Source organism: Balaenoptera musculus, chromosome 9, assembly GCF_009873245.2.
Source record: "Balaenoptera musculus isolate JJ_BM4_2016_0621 chromosome 9, mBalMus1.pri.v3, whole genome shotgun sequence".
NCBI classification, from domain to species: domain Eukaryota; kingdom Metazoa; phylum Chordata; class Mammalia; order Artiodactyla; family Balaenopteridae; genus Balaenoptera; species Balaenoptera musculus.
Window position 1 is genome coordinate 23,158,691 of NC_045793.1, and position 21,692 is coordinate 23,180,382.

At 35.0% G+C, this 21,692-nt stretch overlaps 1 protein-coding gene across 3 annotated transcripts in view; it reads right to left on the reverse strand.

Annotated features, from left to right (window-relative positions):
* The window catches only part of KLHDC10 (kelch domain containing 10), a 59,151-nt gene that overhangs the window by 22,162 nt on the left and 15,297 nt on the right, over positions 1-21,692 (reverse strand). For 2 of the 3 annotated variants that reach the window (XM_036863289.1, XM_036863287.1), the window contains exon 2: positions 9,918-10,004. The exons of the other annotated variant lie outside the window; for it this stretch is intronic. In XM_036863289.1, the coding sequence (XP_036719184.1) occupies positions 9,918-10,004 (87 nt within the window). The remainder of the gene's footprint in view (positions 1-9,917; positions 10,005-21,692) is intronic. 3 annotated transcript variants of the gene reach the window in all.

A 21,692-nucleotide genomic window follows, 5' to 3' on the forward strand; every position in this document is an offset into this window, starting at 1 on the left:
CTGCTATTGGGCTTTTAATTTTGTTTATGGTACCTTTTACTATATGGAAGTTTTTGTGTAATTGAATCTCTCAATCTTTTCTTTTAAGGCTCCTTTGCAACAACAACAAAAGGCTCATTTGCTTTACATCTCATTTAGCTCTGCATCATTATAAAATTACTATTCTTATTTATTTCTAACAATTTTTTAGTTTTGATTTTTAATATTCAGAACCTGAATACATTCAGAACATATTTTTGTGTATTTTATGAGGTATGGCTCTAATATTTCCTGCAAAATGGAGAGGCTACTGTCCCTAAACCCCTTATGGAAAGTCATCCCTTCTACACTGAACTGAAATGCCATCTTTATCGTATACTAAATTGACATGTTCTACAGTAGAATTAGTAAAATCCCAGTATCCAGGTCTAATCACCTTGGACACAAAATCTATTGCTCTTTAAGAATGCACACAATCAAGACACATCACACAGTCTTAAATGCGAAAGCTTGCAAATAAAGTAGCATATAACATTTTTGCTTAATAAGCCTATCACAAGATGTAGCCACCTCTAGATGTGCTATCAAACATTTGTGATAAGGCCATTATAAAAAAAAAAAAAAAATTAAAACCTTTATTGCTAAAAGTATTAACTAGTTACAAATATCATACAGCCTAAATGATAAATTCAGTTTAACTTAACTGGTCCCTTCTTTCCAAATATAAAGCCCAGCATTACCTCTACCTGAGAAGACAGGTCTTCTATTGTACACCTGGAAGCCTGGACAGGAAAGCCAGGGAAGACTGGGCCAGCTGGTTCCCATCCCTGACTGATATGCAGACCGTTTTACTACTCCCAGAGCCCAAGCTGCTCAGGCAAAGGCCATCCATCCACAGCAGCACACAATATTCTTGGTTATGTAAGCATCTCCTACCACAGAGACTCCATACACTGTATGAGATTCATATATAAAGATCTGGCTTCTTAGGGCAGAGTAATCTTAAGTCTAAGTTGGCAGCAGTAAAAGAAACTTGCTTTGACAGACTTTGGTGTTACCATGAGTTGGTTTCAAGTGCTGAGCAAAGCATACTTGAGACAGCTGTCACTACATATCGGCCTGGGCCTCTGGGCTCTGTTCAGTCCCACTGTTTATTTATTGATTCCTGTACCATTACCACACCGTTTTAATTACGACAGCTCTGAAGTATCTATCAACATCTAGTAGGGCAAATTCCCCTTTGTTACTCTTTTACAAAAACTTCTTAGCTATTTTTCCCCATTTACTCTTCCATTGGGTTTTAGAATCAGTTTGTTAAAATCTGTTAAGAGGCCCCTTGGGCAGACACCATCTTATCCAGGTGATCAAAGTTAACACCACCAGTAATGGGACAAATCAACATCATGTGCAGTGAAATGAACACAGCATTACTTCCGCAGTATTCCAGCCAAAAATGTATAAGCTGAACGTAATCATGAAAAAACACAAGACAAACCCAAACTAAAAGAAATTCTACAGTATGACTAGTCCCTACTGTTCAAAAATATCAAGGCTAAAGATACACGAGAACTGAATGCAACACATGATTCCGGGACTTTATTATGGACATTATTGGAATAATTGGCAAAATCTGAAATGAGGTCTGTAAATCTGATGATAATGTTAATTTAATCCATTATTTATAGTGTTAATAGTGTTAATTTCTCAATTTTGGTACTTGCTCTGCAGTTACATAAGAGAGTATCTGTTTTCCAGGAACAAACACCAAAATATTTAGGGGTAAAGGAGCATAGTGTCTGCAGCTTAATCTCAAGTGGTTCAAACAGAAAAACAATATGTATATGCATATGTATTACAGATAGAGAGGGGAGAAAGGGAAGAGGAGAGGAGAGAGAGAGGGAGCAGGATAAAGCAAATGTGATCAAATGTTAACATCTGGGGGACCTGGGTGAATACAGGACAATTTTTTTACCATTCTTGTAACTTCTCTGTAAGTCTGAAATTACGTCACACTAAAATTTAAAACTAAATTTTAAGCAAGTCCCTTGAGGATTTTACTTGAGATGACCCATGAAGGAATATAGTCTCTAGCCATTTATCCTCATCTTTTTGATATCATCAGTATAGTTCCATTGTTTTCTTCTTGTTTTTTATTCCTAAGTACCTTATCATTTTCTATATAATTGTGAATAGATATCTCTTTTATTTTTTAATTGCTTGTTGTTAATATACAGGAAAGTAATTTATCTTTGCAAGTTTAAATTTTATCCAGCCAATTTTCTAAACTCTAATATTAGTTATCATTAGTTAATTATCTTGAATTTTACATTAAGACAATCATATCATCCTGTTATTAAAGACAACTTTCAGCTCTTTCTTTCCAATATATGTACCTTTTATTTTTTTCTTCATTGTATTGGCTGAAACCTCCAGAACAAGGTTGAATAGTGGAGATGATAATGGGCATTTTTGTCTTGTTCTTTACATTTTTAATGAGGATATTGGTAATGTTTCACTATTATATATGATATTTGCTATTGGTTTCTTGTAGATAGTCTATCAGTAAAATAAAATTTCTTTCATTCCTGGATGCCTACAAATTTTTTTCTTAACCAGGAATGGTTTAAAATAAAGTTTTTATTAAAATGTATATATAGAAAAGTACATATATCATAAGAGTATAGCTTGATGCATTTTAATAAAATGAACACACTGAGTATCAAATTTTATTAAATGCTTTTGGTAACAGAAAAATCAAACTGTTTCTTTTAACCTTTTAAAGTACTAAATACATTCCACAGATAAACCCAATTTGATCTTAATTTCTATTTTTATTTAGATTTATCCCTGCCATCATATATATATATATTTTTAACCATTCTTTCTTATTATTTCATTTTCCCACTTTTCTAATTTTACTGAAATAATCAAGCTTTCTTTTTTCCTTTCCTTTTTCCCTAGGGAGATCTACATAGTATTACCCCTAATATTTTTTAAAAACCCATAAATTTGTATTTCTCTAACAACAGTAAGAGTAAACCACGTCTGGAAAGAAATTTGGCTATTAACAGTGGTTACTTCTGGAAAGGGGAATAAGGTGAGGAGTAACGATGCGAAATGGGACCTTGCTTTTTAAATTTAACCTCTTTTATTATGAAATATAACACATGTATAGAAACATACATAATTATAAATGTATAGTTTAATAAATTATCAGAAAGGTAACATGTCGTCATCATCCAGGTCAAAAACAGAATACTGCCAGCACACAGATGCCCTCTTACCTGCCCCTTTTGATCACAACCCTCTCCATCCCACTGCCTTCACTTCCAGAGGAAACCTATTTCCTGATTTTTATGGCAATCATAAAACCTGCTTTCTTTTAATAGCTTTATTATACCTAAGTATGCATCCTTAAACAATATTGTTTATTTGGGCCTAGTTTTGAAGTGTATTTGTATAGAATGATATAGTATGTTTCCTTTATGGGATCTTTCATTCAAAATCATGTTTCTGAGATTCATCCACGTTGCTGGGGTTAGAGGCAGTCTGTTCATTTCCATTGCCAAATAGTATTTCTTTGTATGAATATATACCACAATTTATCCAGTCTATGTTGCGTGAATGGACATTTGGGTTGTTCAAATTAGTGGCTCTTAATGCTGCTATAAACATTTTTGTACGTGTTTTCAGGTGTACAGGGGCCCATATTTGTTGGCTATAAATGTAGAAATGGAATTCCTGAGTCATAATGTATGGAAATCTTTACCTTTACTAGATAAAGGCCAAACTGGTTACAAAATATTTAGTATTAGTATCATCAGTCTTTTTAATTTAGCAATTCCTGTGAGTTTGTAGACCTAGCTCACCGTGGTTTTAACATGCATCTATCTCATTACTAATGAGGTTGAGCACCTTTTCATGTTTGTTGGCCAACTGGATTGATCCTTTTGGGAAGTGCCTGCTCAAGCCTTTTATACATTCTTGTACTGAGATGTCTTTTTCTTATTGATTTATACAAATTTGTTATATATGCTTAAGATAAGGACATTCATTTTTCACCCTATATATTTCCATATTATTTGAATTTTAATAAGCATATATTACACCTAGAAATTCTAAAATGAAAAATTATAAGATCTTTAGCAGAGTTTTACTTTCTTCCTATCCCCCGTTTGTTTAAATCATCTGAAATGTTAGTTACAGAAATGTTATATATATATACATACACACACATACACATATACTAGATTTACATTTTTCTTTTATATATTTAGAAAACTTTTCTTATCAATTATACCAGGCTTCACAGTCCCTGTATTTAGACACAACTCTAAGTTTTTCTGCTTTTTTTGTACACTACTGCTTCTTGTGCCCAAACCTTCCTCTTTCTTGGATTTGTTTTTCATTTTACTGGGAACACCTCTTCAAGTAATTTTCTCAAAAAGGGTGTCTTCATAAGCTTTCAGAGTTCTTATTTATTTTGACCTCCATTTAAACATTTAAATATTAGTGAGGCTGGGTACAGTTCTGTGTTCAAAATAATCTTCCCTCAGAACACTGAAGGCACTTATCTTCTAGCAAACTATGTTGCAGGTGAGAAATCTCAGTCTTGAGTCTTTCTGCGTAGCCTGTTTTCTATCTTTGGAATCATAAGTAGTTCAGTAATGTACAGATAGATGCTTTTTGCTTTTACATTTTTCTAGCTTGTTCCTTGGTGGGCCCTTTATACTTGAAAACTCGAGAGTCTTTCTTCAGCATAGGGAAATATTCTTTATTTCTTTAGTTTCTCTCTTCCACTGTCTTTCCTTATGTAACTCTATAAAATGGATACTGGATCACTTAGATCTACCCTCAAAGTATAATTTTCCTCATGTACTTTCTATTTTTTGTCCTCCTGCTTTAAGGTCTGTAAATTTCCTCTACTTTATTTTTGTAAAATTTGGTCATAAGCCTGTGTATTATTTAATCCTCCAACTGCATCTTTATCTCAGCAAGTTTCAATATGGAACTCATTCCTTAACCATTCCTTTTTTTTGCACGGCAGTTGTCTTTTTATTTGTGGACCCAATTCTCTCTTGAGTCTGACGAAACCTGCTGTGATCAGAACAAGTTTAGTTTCCCTCAAGTGTCTAGTAAGCCTTGATCACTGATTCATATTAATAAATGAAGGGCTACATTGATTAGTATTCTAAGAGATAAGGAATTTCCTCCACAGTTGTATTACTCTGTCTCCAAACCTCCAAATGGGAGATGTGTTTGATTATGGGTGTCTGCAGGTAAGTGGTACACTCACAGACAGGTTTCTCTTTAGAAGTGGAGAAAAAGCAGTTTTTCTAAAATAAGGAAGGCTGCATTTTGCTAGCATGGTCATTTAACGTACATCAGTCCTCGGTGGAGTTTGCTTTCTTCTGCTCCCCCTATTCCACCCTCCTCATCCAATCTATTGTGGAGGTCCATTACTTAAAGCTCTGCTTTGTGCGCACACTCTTTCCAATCCCAGTCCATGAAAGCACTGCCTGTTCAACCCCCCCTAAACAAATCCGCTACTTTGCTTGAAGAACTGTTCTTAGAGCTTTATCTTAGAACTAATGCCATTGCCAGGGAGGGAGGGTGAGAAGTAGGAGAAATGACAGTTCTGAAGGCAGTCCCTTAATTATTTGCCCTGATGTTCCATCTTCCCCCTACCTGCTCCCTCCTCCTCCACTTGCTGATTCTAGGCTTGAGTTTCAGGAAAGGAGCTCTTTAAGAAATTAACTGATTTCCAGCATGCAGCAGGAGTACCTATTTGGGGTTGCATTTTATTCTGTTCTAGTTTCTCAATCATTAGAATTCCAACTGCTTTCTGTTACCCTGAAATTCCTCAAATTTTCTGGTATTATAACGATAGCAAGAATGACAGCAGCTAACATTAAGTCAACATTGGCTAAACAGACTGTCAGTATAAATATTTGTTATCCTGGTCTTTAGCTAGTTGACAAGCTAGAGTTAAGGCAATTAATTTGGCTTGTTATGCTGACTTTGTTTCTGATAAATAAAAGTTTTCAATTATGGAAAAAAACACATTGGCTAGATGTAAAAACTCTTCTAAGTGCTTTGCACATATTACCTCTCAATACTCACAACAAACCTAGGAGGTTGGTACTATTACCATCATCCTAATTTTACAGATGAGGAAACTGAGGCAAAAAAGAACAAGCAACTTGTCTAAAGTCACACAGTTGGTAAATGGCACAGCCTGGATTCAGACATAGGTAATCTGGCTTCAAAGCCTCCCTTTTCTGTTTTTCAATATAATTATGATTCATTCTTTTTTGTAGGTCTGCTTTGTCATTTTCAGTAATAAGTGAGAAGTACAGGAGGGTAAATGGGTGTAATCGGTCTATCATTTTGTAATGAAAACACACTGTTTTCACTACACTGGTATTGTTTTCACACCACTTATAATGGGTAGCAACATCTTTTAGAGAATATGCAGGATCTAGTGAAGGAATCTAGCGACAGAAAATGAGCCCTATGAAACTGTTTAATCAGAATCAAAAGAGATAATGTGTAGGAGTCCCAAAACGAGAGGCTTGAAAGTGGCAATTTCAAAAGTATAGATAAGTTGTTTTAAAAATCTAAGGAAACACTAAATAGCATTTTCGTATTCTCAGCAACTTATTAGTTTACTGTCACCACCACCAGAGAGAAGTTGAGAATGTACTAAAATTTTAGTCCCATCCTATTCCCTGACAGCAGCCTTACAAATAATTCAGTTCAACTCAAATACATATGATATACCTACTACATGCACTGTGCTACAAACTGGAGATAAAGAAATGAAAGGCACTGTTCCACTGTCCCTGCCCTTACAGAGCTTACAGTCTATGGCAGGCAGGAACAAGTAAACAAATGACTATAATTCAGTGTGGTAAGTGTTATGATACAGGCAGATACACAGAGGGTGCAATCAAAACAAAGAGACAAGCCTTCCAAGGAGGTTTCTCTAGAAATAACTCGTAGACTGAGTGTTCAAGGATATGCTATTACTGGCTTGGGGAGATTAAACTGAATTTATCATTTTTTCCCTCAATCTGCTCTTCCATCCATCTATATAATACCTGGTAAAGAGAAAATGGTCCACACAGAAAGCTGGAAGCTTTCTTGACTTTTCCCTCCTCTTGAATTGGTCATCAAGTCTCATCTAATTCCACTTCCTTATATTTCAAATCAATTACCTACTCTCTATTCCTACTAAATATAACTACCTTAGTTGCAGCCTCTATCATTTCTCACCTTGATAACTCTAATAACCCTAACTGGTCTTCCAATTAAATCTCTTCATTAATTAAATAAACTGATCCTAGAAACTCCCCTTGGGTGGTGCTCCACTTGATCTGGGCCCTCTCCAGCTTCTTCTTTCCACACTCTTTCCCACTCTGCCGAACTTCCTACAGTTCTCTGAAAGACCGTGCTCTGTTTTGCCTAACTGCCTTTATTTAAGCTGTTTGGTCCTTGTGGTTTGAGATGTTCCAACCTTCCCCTGTTAACACATACTCAGACTACTCAATACATTTCTTCTGAAAAGTCATCCTGATGGCTACTTATCTTCCCCTGTCCTTCCCACATGCTGAGTCAGGTACCTCTTCTGTGTGCTCCCATACCACACTACCTCATCAGGACACTTTTCACAAAGAATTACACTCAAATTATTCTGTAATTGTTTCTTTACTGGATTCTCTATAATCTAGATGATTGAACTAGCACAAAGCCTGTTACACAGGAGGCAATCAAAAAATACTGAAAGAATGAAAGCATGAACGAACGAACGAACGAGGTTAGTTAAGTCTGTGAAATCTGATGAGATAACCAAAGGAGATAATGGAGAGGACAGAACATTGGAGCAATACCCATCTTTAGTGAGTAGGAAGAAAGAAGCCAGTAAAGGAAACAGAATGAACAATCAAAGAGGCAGGAAGAAAACATCTCAGATTGTACAGCAAAGTATAACCCAAAAGAAGAGAAAACTTTAAGAAGGTACAGGTGGTCAACAGATCAAACACTACAAACAGGTCAAAGAAGGTGAGGACTAAGACAAGGCCACTGATTTAGAAGTGGTCACTGGTGATCTTGCTGTTGCTAATGCTGAGTTTACTCCCGCCTCACTCTTCTCAGCACTGTCAGAGACCATCTTCCTCGGCAATTTTTTGAGGCAATTTAGGGCTTATGAAAATAACCAAAGATATGAAACTTACCTGTGCTAATCTCTTTTTTCCATGATTAAAATATTGAAAAACAGAGAATATAAAGAAAATAAAATCCCACCATCCAGATATAATGTTATTTCACTATTTCCTTTGTTTTTTATGTTTATATTTGTACAAAACTGGTATTATATTGAATTTTACATCCTAATTAAACAATTTCTTAATTATACTTAAATTTAGTCAGCCCCCAAGTTAGCCTTCTCATTGTAAATCAAAAAATTAGCATTCTAATTTTTAAATAGAAAAAAGAAAAAACTTTATCAAATTAGATGTACTGCTTGGCTATGTGTGCACAATGGTTTTTTTGTCACATAACACTAAAATTACCTATTAGCTTCTATCAATAAAATTATTTATGCTAAAAGGTAGCATAGCAGGAATTCCCTGGCGGTCCAGTGGTTAGTACTTGGTCTCTTCACTTCCATGGCCCGGGTTCAACCCCTGGTCAGGGAACTAAGATCCCACAAGCCACATGGCGCGGTCAAATGATAAAATAAAATAAAATAAAATGAAATAAAATAAAAGGTAGCATAGCACCCTAAGTATCTTATCTTGACCCATTTAGGCAAGATTTTATTTTTTTCATGATCCAGACCTTGGCCGCTAAAAATAGGTTAGGCACTAGATATAGAAACATCTTTAGCAGCTGCAGGTCTTTTTTCTAGTCTTTTTGTTTTTTTTAAAAATAATCTCTTCAGTCAAAATTAGATACACTGACTTATAAATAATAAGGTCTAAACTATAACATTAAAAACGCTTGTCTGACAATTTATTATGTCTAGAAAAATAGTATGAACCAGAGTTTTCAACCCTCTTCTGAGATTTTCTTTTTTCAGTAGGGAGTATGTTTTACTAGAAGAAGTAAAAAATAGAAAGAATGAAACATTTCTAAAAGTAAGAATTACTAGGTCAAAGGATGTGAACATTTTCAAGGCTTTTGATACATATTGCCAAATTAAATCCAGAAAGGCTGTGTCAAATTTACACTTCCTCCAATATATGAGCTTCATTTCCCCATACCCTTGCAACACTGAGTATTCTTATTTTTAGTCTTTGCCAATCTAATAGGTAAAAATGATAATCTTATTATTTTAATTATGTTTATAACAATAGTGAAAATAAACATTTGTTCATATTTATTGACCTTTCTTTTTTACAAATTGATTATTCATGTTCTTTTACCTATTTTTCTAGTGGGTATTTGCTTTTAAACTATTGATTTACAAGAGCTCTTTATATATTCATGATATTAACCATTTGTTACAAATATTTCCCCCTTTTATCTTTTTATTTATGGTTTCTGACATGAGGTTTTTAGTTTTATAGTCACATAAATTTTATTTATTTCTTAAAATCATATTTAGAAAATTATTTCCCATACCCCATATTTTATAAATTTTTCAAAGTTCTTTTTAATATGTTTACAGTAGAATAATACTGACATCAATGAGATGATTTATTTCTACCACCTAATACACATTAAGTGATTCTAACTTCCTAAAACTTGTAACTACAATTCCAACAGTGGTCACTATGAAACACAGGTTTAAAATTAAATTCTAGATTTTCTTTCATCCAATTTTAGCTGTTTAGACAATTTTTAAAAACCAGAGTTTTGAGTTTAGAAAATTCATTCAAAGTTCCCTTTAACCCATATGAAGCACAGATCTCTTGCTAGTTATCACCCACCTCTCAAAAACCTGTTAGGGATCCTTATGATGGGACAGGACTGAATGAAGCGCCTCCTAACTGGGTCCCATCGTATTTTCTTCTTACCTGTTACCACAATTATCAGCAATAAGTCAGACACATACAACACATGGCAAATAATACATAGTAACTGTAGTTATAAAGACAGAAAAACAGGAAACAAAACAATACTTGAATACAGAAAGAAGTGATGTAAAGTAGCATTTAACCCTGTTTTGGAAGTCAAAACAAAATTTAATTAATATATAAGCAGTGATGAAGGTTTTCAACTCATCCCCAAAAGAATAAGAACAATTATGTGCACCATTTTTCGGAATTCTTGTTCAATAGACATGCATTCAATAATCACCAATGCCATCTTGTGGCAAAAATTCACCAGGAGCTTTATAAACAGATTAGAAACGATGACATTTTTACAAGTCGGTGAATGTTAAAAAGGGAGCTCTGACTAAAATTAATTTGGCATAACGTAGGCTCCTGTTCTCTTCCAGGTTTGGTATTCTTTTATCAGTTATATGGTTAAGAGGATAAAGCAATGGGCACCATTCTTTAAGTATGAAATAAGCTGATCTTGCTATAATTAAAATTTTGTGGTACCAACCAAATAAAACAAACATTTATATCATGACACTTACACTGTGGGGGGAGAAAAAAAAGGAAATTCCTCTGCCTTCACAGGAAGCAAATTAACTGCACAATAACCCCAATTAAAACTTGTTTTCTTATAACATAGAAGAAAAATGCAAAGCATAGTAGAAGTGTTAAATGGGATAATTTTGTCTCTTCCCAAAGGTTTGATAGCTCCCAAAGACAGCTCTTACAAGCAATAAAAACAATTAACACTGGTACAGAATTTAAAGTTTACAAAGAGCTTCTACAAGTATTATCTCATTTGAGCCTCACAACAACCCTGTATGGATTCAACAGTCATTTCATTAAGCACCTGCTATGCCTTGAGCCCTAGACTAGGCTCCACAGTAGCCAAAGGAGGATATGACTCCTAGCCTCAAGAACTCATGGTCTTGTGAGGAAGGCAGGTGCCTAAACTAATAATTACATTACAGTGAAGTAATTGCTATAACAGGGGCTATAAGAACACTTTGAGGAAGATATTATCATCTTAATTTTACAAGTAATGAAGCTAAAAAAAAATTAAGTGACTTAATGCCAAAGCCAGGAGTCAAGCCTGGGCAGTTTGACTCTAACACCTGCCTTCTTTCTACTATACCACACTTAACCTGTCTCAAATTCCTTGGAAAGCATATATAGTTTTTGGTTTTGGCAATTGGAAATATCTGAGATGTTCATCAGCAAGGTCTGGTCTGTTTACTATAGCACTTGTACATAGAGATACATAAATTCAGTGTCATGAAATAGCATTACCTGCACATGTATACTTAATATTGTGGCGGAGACAGACTCGTGAGCAAGGGAAAGAATTATTTTGCAAAAGGGTTGCAAAAGGGTTTATCTATTAATCCTCCAAGTCTTTTAAATCAGTAGTTCCCAAATGCTGGTCTACAGACCACTGGTGGGCTAAGGTGAAGATTCACCAGTCCAACACAAAATGAGAAAAATATGGACAAGCCAATGAGTTTTTAAAAATGCTAAAATGTTCCATTTAAAAGTCTGTCCTTTTTTCAGAAATTAGAAACTTTTGTTATTAAATCTTCTTTTATTTTAAGAGATGAAGGTGATAGAATATGGTACTTGATTTTGTTTTTTAATATTCTTTCTTGGAAAAATAAAAAATTTGCAAGCCTATGTGTATCCCCAAAATATACATATATTTAAATTTATAGGTTTATGGCATCCAAAGACTGGAGAAGCACAGCTTTAAATCAATACAATATTTGTCGATCACTCATAAGTCCAACATTGTCCACCACACTATCAAAGGATACACAAGATGTATAAGAAACTTCCCTTGCCCTCAAGAAGTTATACTCTAATTAGGGAGACAAGACAAACACATAAAACAATTAGATAGCAATACAAGACAGAATATAACAAGTGATTAGCTTAAAATTTGACATTTTATGTATCAAAAGCATTAAAATGTACATACCCTTTGACCCAGCTATTCCACTTCTAGGAATTTATTCCTAAAGAAATAATCATAGATGCATGGAAAGATGTATGGACAAAGATACACACTACGATATTATTTATAATGGCAGAAAATTAGAAACACTTTCAGTGTCCAATGATAGGGAGATGGTTAGGTATGCTAAATAAACATATTTAAATATATTCATATTCTACGTACCACTAAAAAAAGTACATACAAGAATATTTACTAACATGAGAAAACATTCACAATATATTGCAAATGAAAGGTGCAAGGTACAAAATAGTAGCGCATGATACCATATCAACAAAGAAAAAAGTATATATTCATGAAAAATACAGGCAGGATATACATCAAATTTTAATTGTGGATATCTTTGGGCAGTTATTATGAGTGATTTTGTTTTTTTCTCCTTAGTGCTGGTGTTTATTTTCCAAGCTTTCTCATTGAGTAGGCATTACTTTTGGACTGGAAAAAAAAACAATACCGTATTACTTTAATTTTTTTTGAAGCTATGATAAGAAAATACTGTAAAGAAACATACCAAAGTATTAACAGTGGTTATGATTCAGGTTGAGGATTATCACCTTTTATATTATCCAAAAATTCTAAGACATATATTATTTTATAATGGAAAAATATAAAACAAATTTAGATAACAGTGAGGGAGTAATACTGAAAATTACTGAACCAAAATTGTAATCAAAAATCCTTTTTGATGTTTTCTCAGAGCTCTGTCAAACATCTTTGGCCTACTTTTCTCTCAGCAACCAACGTAAGTCTGTCACAGGCACAGGCTAATGTTGACTCTACAGAGGTTATTCACGCAAAGTAGGCACTAACTTCAGAATCCATGTTTTCTTCCTTCAGCCAAAGAGCAGAAAAAAAAGAGAAACCAGCAACATGGCACATATATGCCTCTCCAATTTCATGTAAATATATTCCTGAAGTTTTGTTCTTGAAGCTTTAATTTTTATATATTTGAATGCCAATGTTCATTTGTGATTGCTTATACTCTTCAAAACCATAATTTTTTCAATCATTTCATCAATATTTTATTTTTTGCTAGCTTTTCAATTTTTCCTTTTTATTTATTTCACTATAAATATGACATAGTCATTGACAGTCAAGACGGTAGGCTGAGCACACTGCAAGCAAGCTCCCCTCTCCCCAAAGCCCAACAAGTAACACAAAAGCCATTTAAAAAAAATATATATATATAATCAAAAGAAAGCAAGAAATGGTCTCAGTCAATCACTGAAAGATGTAAGGCTGACAGAATCAGCTTAAAGAAGGAAACCACAGTGCTATACACCCAGAGTAGAGGGCTACTGCAAGTGATCTGAACAGCCCTCAGAGTAAACTAAGCCCAGAGGTGGAAGACAGCAGAAAGAACTGAAATAATTTATAGAATTTACAGCATAACTGGTTAGGGGGTGGCATGGAAGTTACACAGCAGGTCAACCTGTCCCACCATTTACCATTTTGGTTCAAGCATTATAGAATAGAAGTACATAATTTGCTCCTAGATGGGAACAGTGGCATCAAACAAGAAAGGTGTCACTCCCCAGGTAGGAACAATGAGTATAAACCCTTGGATCAGACAGACAGGACAGAGCCCTGGGTGGATATTAAATCCCAGGAAAAAGAGGGGACAGACACTAAAGAAGTCTGGCAATTGGTACACTCTATCTCATTGCACATTCCATCTCTACCCAGTCAGTGGAGACCTGCTGCAATAAACATATGTAACATTCACAGGAAGGCTAACAAGGACTCTCAAATAAAGGTGAATGAGCACAAAACCAAGACTCAAAAATGAAAAAGTTATTAATGTGACAAGCAGAACTCACACCCAAAGAAAGAGAGTTGACAAATTAAATAGAATAAAACCTTAGATTTGGTACAATTACTGTCCTGAGATATGCAAGATGATAATACATTTATTTTAAAAGAAATAAATTGGAACTCTTAGAAGTTAAATTTTGATCATTTAAATAAAAAAACTAATTAAGGATTGAAGAAAATAAAGAACAAATTAAATTAGTAATCTAACAAATGGAGCCAAGAAATTCACCAGACTATAATATAGAAGGAAAAAGAGGTGGGAAGCATTTTAAGAAGTTAAGATATAAAAGGGGACTGAGCAATTACTATCAAAACGCCACCTGCCTTTTTTGTAGAAACGGACAAGCTAATCTGAAACTTCATGCAGAAACACAAGGAAACCAGAAAACCAAAACAATCTTGAAAAAGAACTAAATTGGAAGACTCACATTTCCTGGTGTCAAAACTTACTAAAAAGATAACAGTATTCAAAACTGTAGTCCTGGCATAAGGATAGACATGTATATTAATGGGACAGAAATTGAAGGGTCTACAAGTAAACCCATGTATCTATGGTCAATTGATTTTTTTTTAACATCTTTATTGGAGTATAATTGCTTTACAATGGTGTGTTAGCTTCTGCTTTATAACATAGTGAATCAGCTATACATATACATATATCCCCATAGAATAGACTTATGGTCAATTGATTTTTGACAAGCGTGACAAGATTACTCAACGGGGAAAGCATAGTCTTTTCAACAGATGGCCCTGGGACAACTAGATATACTTTTAAACCTAGAATTCTATATCTACTCAAACTCTCAGTCAACTGGGGGAGTGAAATTAAGACTTTCTTTTTTTATTGGCCATGCTACATGGCTTGCAGGATCTTAGTTCCCTGACCAGGGATCAAATCTGTGCCCCCTGCAGTGGACGTGCAGAGTCCTAATCACTGGACGGCCAGGGAATTCCCAAGACATTTTTGAATGTACAAGGACACAAAATTTTTGCTTCCCTCAGAGTTCTAGTGAACGAATTACTCAAAGATATACATCTGGAATTTAAAAAAATAATCCAAGAATAATAATCAAGGTATAAGAAAAGAGTAAGCAGAGAAATCAGTAAAGTAAGTTTAAATAAGTGCTGACTGGAAAACAAAACAAAACACAAAAGCTTACTAACATTCAAAACCATAATCTCAGTGATACCGACAGGAATAATTATGAGGGTAAGAAGAAGGGCTGGAGAAGGGAAAGCAGGTGAATGGTAAAGTCCTTGTCTTGTTCAGAAGAAAGATACAGAAGGTGATTAATACAGATACTGATAGAAAATATAAATTTAAGTATTATGTAAAAAATTTAAGATGGCTTCACTCCAAACATTTAAAGAAGACACAAACGCTTTCAGAGAATAGAGAAACGCATTTATGAAACTAGTAGAACCCTGATATCAAAATCTGATAAAGACATTAAAGATCATTACAGGTCAACATCCTTTATAAACATAGGCACAGAAATTCTAAACAAAATATTATCAAATCAAAGTTACATAAAAAGAATAATATATCATGGCCAAGTGAAATTTGTTCCAAAAATGTGAGGCTGATATAACATTCAAAAATCAGTATAATTCACCACAAAAACAGAATGAAGAGAAAAACTATGCAATCATCTCAATAAATGCAGAAAAAGCATTTGATAAAATTCAACACCAAGCCAACTGGGGGAAAAAAGAAACTTATGCTTACACAAAACCTTGTACGTAAATGTTCATAGAGGGACTTGCCTGGTGGCGCAGTGGTTAAGAATCCGCCTGCCAGTGCAGGGGACACAGGTTCGAGCCCTGGTCCGGGAAGATTCCACATGCTGCAGAGCACCTAAGCCCGTGCGCCACAACTACTGAGCCCACGCTCTAGAGCCCGCGAGCCACAATTACTGAGCCTGTGTGCCACAACTACTGAAGCCTGTGTGCCCAGAGCCCGTGCTCCACAAGAGAAGCCACAGCAATGAGAAGCCTACGCACCACAACAAAGAGTAGCCCCCACTCACCGCAACTAGAGAAAGACCGCGTGCAGCAACGAAGACACAACACATCCAAAAATAAATAAATTAATTTTTTTAAAAAGATTAAAAAAATAATAAATAAATGTTCATAGAAAGTTCATTCATAATAGCCAAAACCTGGCAACAACCTTCCAATGAATCAGAATGGGTAAATGAACTGTGGTTCATCCATACTATGGCAGACTACTCAGTTATCAATGAACTAACAATTGATGGGGGCAATAACTTGAATGGCTCTCAAGGGAATTATGCTGAATAAAGAAAGCCAATGTCAAAAGGTTACATGATTCCACTTATATAACATTATCGAAATCACAAAATTATAGAGACGGAGAACAGATTAGTGGTTGCCAGGGGCTTGCCAGGGGGAGGTGGCTGTGCCTAAACAAGGGCACATGAGGGGCCCTTGTAAATGGGTCTGTTCCATATCTTGTCTAGGTGGCCATGCAAATCTATACATGTGATAAAATTACACAGAACTCAATACAAACACATGCACAGACACACAAATTAATGCATGTAAAACTAATGAAATCTGAGTAAAGTAAGTTGATGGTATCAATGTCAATGTCCTGGTTGTGTTACTGTGCAGTAGTAACAAGATATTATCATCTGGGAAACTGGATGAAGGGTGTATGAATCTCTCTGTATTATTTCTTACAATTGCATTATAAATCTACAATACCTCAAAGTGAAAAGTATGAAAAATTAAATAAATAAAAACCAAAATGCAGAGAAAAAAAAACCTGACTATGTTGATATGGGGCAGATTGCATTCAAAATGACATATCTGAAACAATTATGAATATTTTAACAATTAGAACTATTGATAGAGAACATGATCTAAGAATTCTGGTTTAGGTGATATGGTCCTATTGCATTATACAATTCAGTATCTATAAAGAATTTCAAAAGAGAAGCAAATTAACACTCTATTCAGAATCACTGCATGGTTGTGCAGACTGCTTACTGCACGAGAACTCCATGCCAAGTGGCTAAATGGGGACTAAAATCCAGCCTGCACTCTGCTGCCCAACGTACTCACAGAACTATGTCTACATGCACCATGGCACACTTTGGGCTGGCAGTGACCAACTTGTTAAGTGAATGACTTTCTTTTTAAACATAAGAGAAATAACATTTATTGAGTATCTATTCCTAGCACTTATATACACTCATTTTTAAATTTCTGCCTTTGCCTTTCAAAATAAGATCTGAACCCATATCTTAGTTCTGCTGTGCTGCTCGGGTATAGAGTATTCCTCAGGAGGCTTTGGTTCTGTCTCAAATCGTTTTTGAAACAAAGTGGTGTATAAATTAATACAAACCAAAATATGAATTACAGTGCAATATTGTACTGTGTTATGGCTTAATTAGTCATGGCATTATATATATGTATGTTTATGTGTGTGAAAACAGCTGCATTCCTTAATAAAAATACTGTTCTAAGAACTCATTTAAATCCTCACCACAACTCTTAGATAAAATTATGATCCCCAATTTACAGACGAGAAAACTAAGACATAGAGAGATTAAGTAATTTGACCAAGGTCACTTAGCTAAGTAAGCAAGTAAAAACTCTGGTATTCAAACCCATGCAGTTTGGATCCAAATCACTCTTAACCACTCACAATAATGCTCATAGTCACAATTCAATTTGGGACCTGAAAAAGTATGTCTAACAGAGGCACTTGATAAATACTTGTTAAATGAATGAATACTATGGCAGTAATTCTCAACCAAAGGTACACTCTCCCAATTCCCTAAAGAAGTTGCTCTCCTCTCCCAAGATTCTGGTATTATTCTCCACTATACAGTCATCCCTTGGTATCCACTGGGGCTTGGTTCCAGGACCCCTGAGGATACCAAAATCCGAGGACGCTCAAGTCCCTTCTTCTAAAACATAGCTAAGTGTTTCCATACAACCTACTCGCACATCCTCCAGTATACTTTAAATCCTCTCTAGATTACTTATAATACCTAATACAATGTAAATGCTATGTAAGTGTTGTAAATACAATGTAAATGATCTGTAAATAGCTGCTGGAGTGCAGCAAATTCAATTTTTGCTATTTGGAACTTTTATTTTCCCCAAATATTTTTGATCCGAGGTTGGCTGAATCCATGAATACGGAACCCGCGGATACAAAGAGCCAATGGTATCATTATACTGCCACTTAATTAAGAATACAAACCAGGGCTTCCCTGGTGGTGCAGTGGTTGAGAATCTGCCTGCCAATGCAGGGGACACGGGTTCAAGCCCTGGTCTGGGAGGATCCCACATGCCGCGGAGCAACTGGGCCCGTGAGCCACAACTACTGAGTCTGCGCGTCTGGAGCCTGTGCTCCGCAACAAGAGAGGCTGCGATAGTGAAAGGCCCGCGCACCGCGATGAAGAGTGGCCCCCGCTTGCCGCAACTGGAGAAAGCCCTCGCGCGGAAACGAAGACCCAACACAGCCAAAAATAAATACAAAAATAAATTTTAAAAAATAATAATAATAAAAACCAGGGACTTCCCTGGTGGCACAGTGGATAGGACTCCACGCTCCCAATGCAGGGGCCCCGGGTTCGATCTCTGGTCAGGGAACTAGATCCCACATGCATACCACAACTAGGAGTTTGCATATTACACCTAAGGAGCCCGTGTGCTGCGACTAAGGAGCTGGCGAGCTGCAACTAAGGAGCTGACAAGCCTCAACTAAGGAGCCCATGTGCCACAACTAAGGAGCCAGCGAGCTGCAACTAAGGAGCCCGTGAGCCACAACTAAGACCCGGTGCAACCAAATAAATAAATAAATATTTAAAAAAAGAATAAAAACCATAGTAAGTCATAGCCTTCTATGGGCTATGAAGGCTATGACTAAGGGCTATTTTTAGACTTCTTTCCTCCTATAAAAATGAAGTAATCACAGCACATTGAGAGACATCTTCAAACCTTAAGATATTCTTTGTCATTTTGGTTTATATCGTTAGTTATTCAAGTATGACTTTACTGAGAAAAAACAGCCTTGTAGGGTGAGTAGTTTTGTCTTTGGGGGAGGGAGAGAGCACAGGAGGAATTGTATCAGGCTCAAACTGTTCCAAAAGGCAGATGTGATACTGAAACCACTGTTCATAAATGACTGAATTCTAAGTTATACTATCTTTCCTTAGAAATAGTAAAAATGAAAGAGGCTAAAAATTTTACAGATTAAAAATTAATCAAAAAGTATTATAATTCATAAACCTGTGTTAGATTAAAATATTAAATCGGGACTAACAAACAAAAATTCTAGGAATACTCCTGACTTAAAATAGCGCCATCACATTCCTAATGTTTATGAATGGCTGCCAAGACTTTGAAATAAAGTTTTAAATAAAAACCCCACCCTTTGGGACCAGTTCAATCTTTTGATAGGAAAAATTAACTATAAGCACACCACAAACTATATGTATACTAGATGGTCTCTAAAGCTCTAAAAATTCTACAATTTTCAGTGGAATCAGAAATGCTCTAAGAATCTTAGAACTTACCCAGTGCAATGGTTCCTGGGATGCTGACTAGACGGCTCATTGCAAGCTTATTAAAAAACATAAAAATAAAAACAAAAACAAAAAAAAGCAGATTATCAGGTCCATCCCAGTAGGTCTGGTATATTAACTTCGGTAGGGAATCGGGTTCTATTGAGACTAATAAGAATTATTGGCTCTCTTCCCAGAAAAATGCACGTATATGCTCACAATTTTACATATGATACAATCCTCTGAAGACTATTCACAGACTTGTGAATTGAGGGACTCCAAGTTAAAAAATTGAAAGAATTTAGACCCAGAATGTTGTAATTGTTCTCAAAGGGTAGTTAAATGGAAGAAGGAATAACCTTATTCCATATTCTACCAGAAGACACAACTGGGAGAAACTCATGAAGTTGCAGCTGAATTTAAGGCAACAATTAGAGGCAACAAATAATCTGACAGCTCTCTCCACAAATAGGCAGCCCATTAATTTAAGAGGTCAAAATAAGTAGACCTCTTTAAAATAGAGGTTAAAAAAAAAGATTAGAGCTATTGTGGAAAGGATTCCCACACTGGCTGGAAGATAAGGCAAGATGACTTCCAATGTCTTTTTCAATTTTAGTATTTTATGATTCTAAGGAATTTTAGAAGAGGGGAAAAGGGAAAAATAAAAAGTCAATCTCAAAACTTTTTTTTACTCCTTATAGGTTGTTTTCCATATTTAAGATTAAAAGAAAAAGTCTGCATTTGTGCTCTATGTTACCTGTGTCAATGTGCCTGTCTTCTTTTTTTTTTAATTGAAGTATAGTTGATTTACAATGTTGTGTTAATGTGTGCCTGTCTTGAAATGTAAACCATAGCCAAAGGATCTGTTTTTCTTAATTCAATATTGCCTCCTTCCTTTTTATCTCAAGCAGAACTTCATTAACAAGCAAACAAAAAAAGCATATAGAATATATCCTACAACCCTAGAAAATAACCCAATCAGTTTTGTTACTAACAACTATGTATTTGAATCTTAATTATACTGAAATAAAAATTTATAGTAATAATTCACTCAAAGAGCCAGACTACATTATTTGACCTTTTCTTGCTCCTGGATTTCTTGTACTCTATAACTTGAGTTTCCAGAGAATAACCTCTCTCCCCAAAAACATCCCTGAGGGAGAAAAAAAAAAAAAAAGACTATATACTGGCTGAGTATAGATGTAGGAGATTAAATATGAAAAACAGATTTTTAAATCAATACATTTTGACAAAGCCTGCTGATCTAAAATTTTGCAACCTCCCTCCTTTAAGGAGCACCAAAGATGGGTAGCTCTTTAGAGGCACAGAGTCCACCCTATTTCTGCAAGTGAAACTGATAAACTAAAGAGAAGGAAATCTGCAAATTCTAATAGTTAAATGACTGTATCCAGAAATGTCATTTATTACTTTTGCTATTCATTCTGTTCCTTGATTAAAACTAGAAAAGTGATCAGTTTTGAAAGTGAAGACACAGTTGTTCTATATGAACTCACTTTCCCTTCTCTCAGGTAGCCATTTTCTGTTGGCAACTGCAGTGTCTTCCAAAAAAAATACCTAGACTTGACCAAAGGCAATGAGAACTTGTGTTGGACTAAATCTGGCAAAAAGCAACAAAACGTTCACTAAATAACAAATTTTTAATACCAGATATTTTAAGAACTGTTTTAAAAAGTCTAATATTAAGAAACAAGCTATCCTGAGAAACTGATAATAATCCTGTTATGTAAAAAGCAGAGAGCCAATAAGAACATCTTAAATGCAAAACCAAAAAATGCCAGATATGAATACGGCCAAAGTACACATGATTTCTAGTAAGACATTTGCATGAAGCATTATATTCAGAAATAACAGCTATTCTTTACTCAGAAACAAAAATTTCAAAAAATAACATTTCACAAGAACATTTGCATTGAAGCATTTTTTCTATAAGTGCACAGATCAGTTTTGGACTTAAAATCATAATTGAATAGAAGATTTTGATGTAGCTTTAAGAAGTTATTTCTCTCCCTGAATGGTTTTCTCAGTGTTTTCTTTTGTATATGCACGTTACTAAAGCTAAATACATTACCTCTTTCTAAGGTACACAGTTCACATTATAAAATTCATATTCCTGCATCAAGTTTGTGTGTTTGTGTGTGTTTTAAGGAATTTATTCTATGTGACACCAAGATGTTTGCGGTTGGCTTTGGTTTGATCAATTACACATCTGATTCAAATTAACTGAGTTGACAGTTTGCTGATGAAACCATAATGGCAAGAACTACTGTG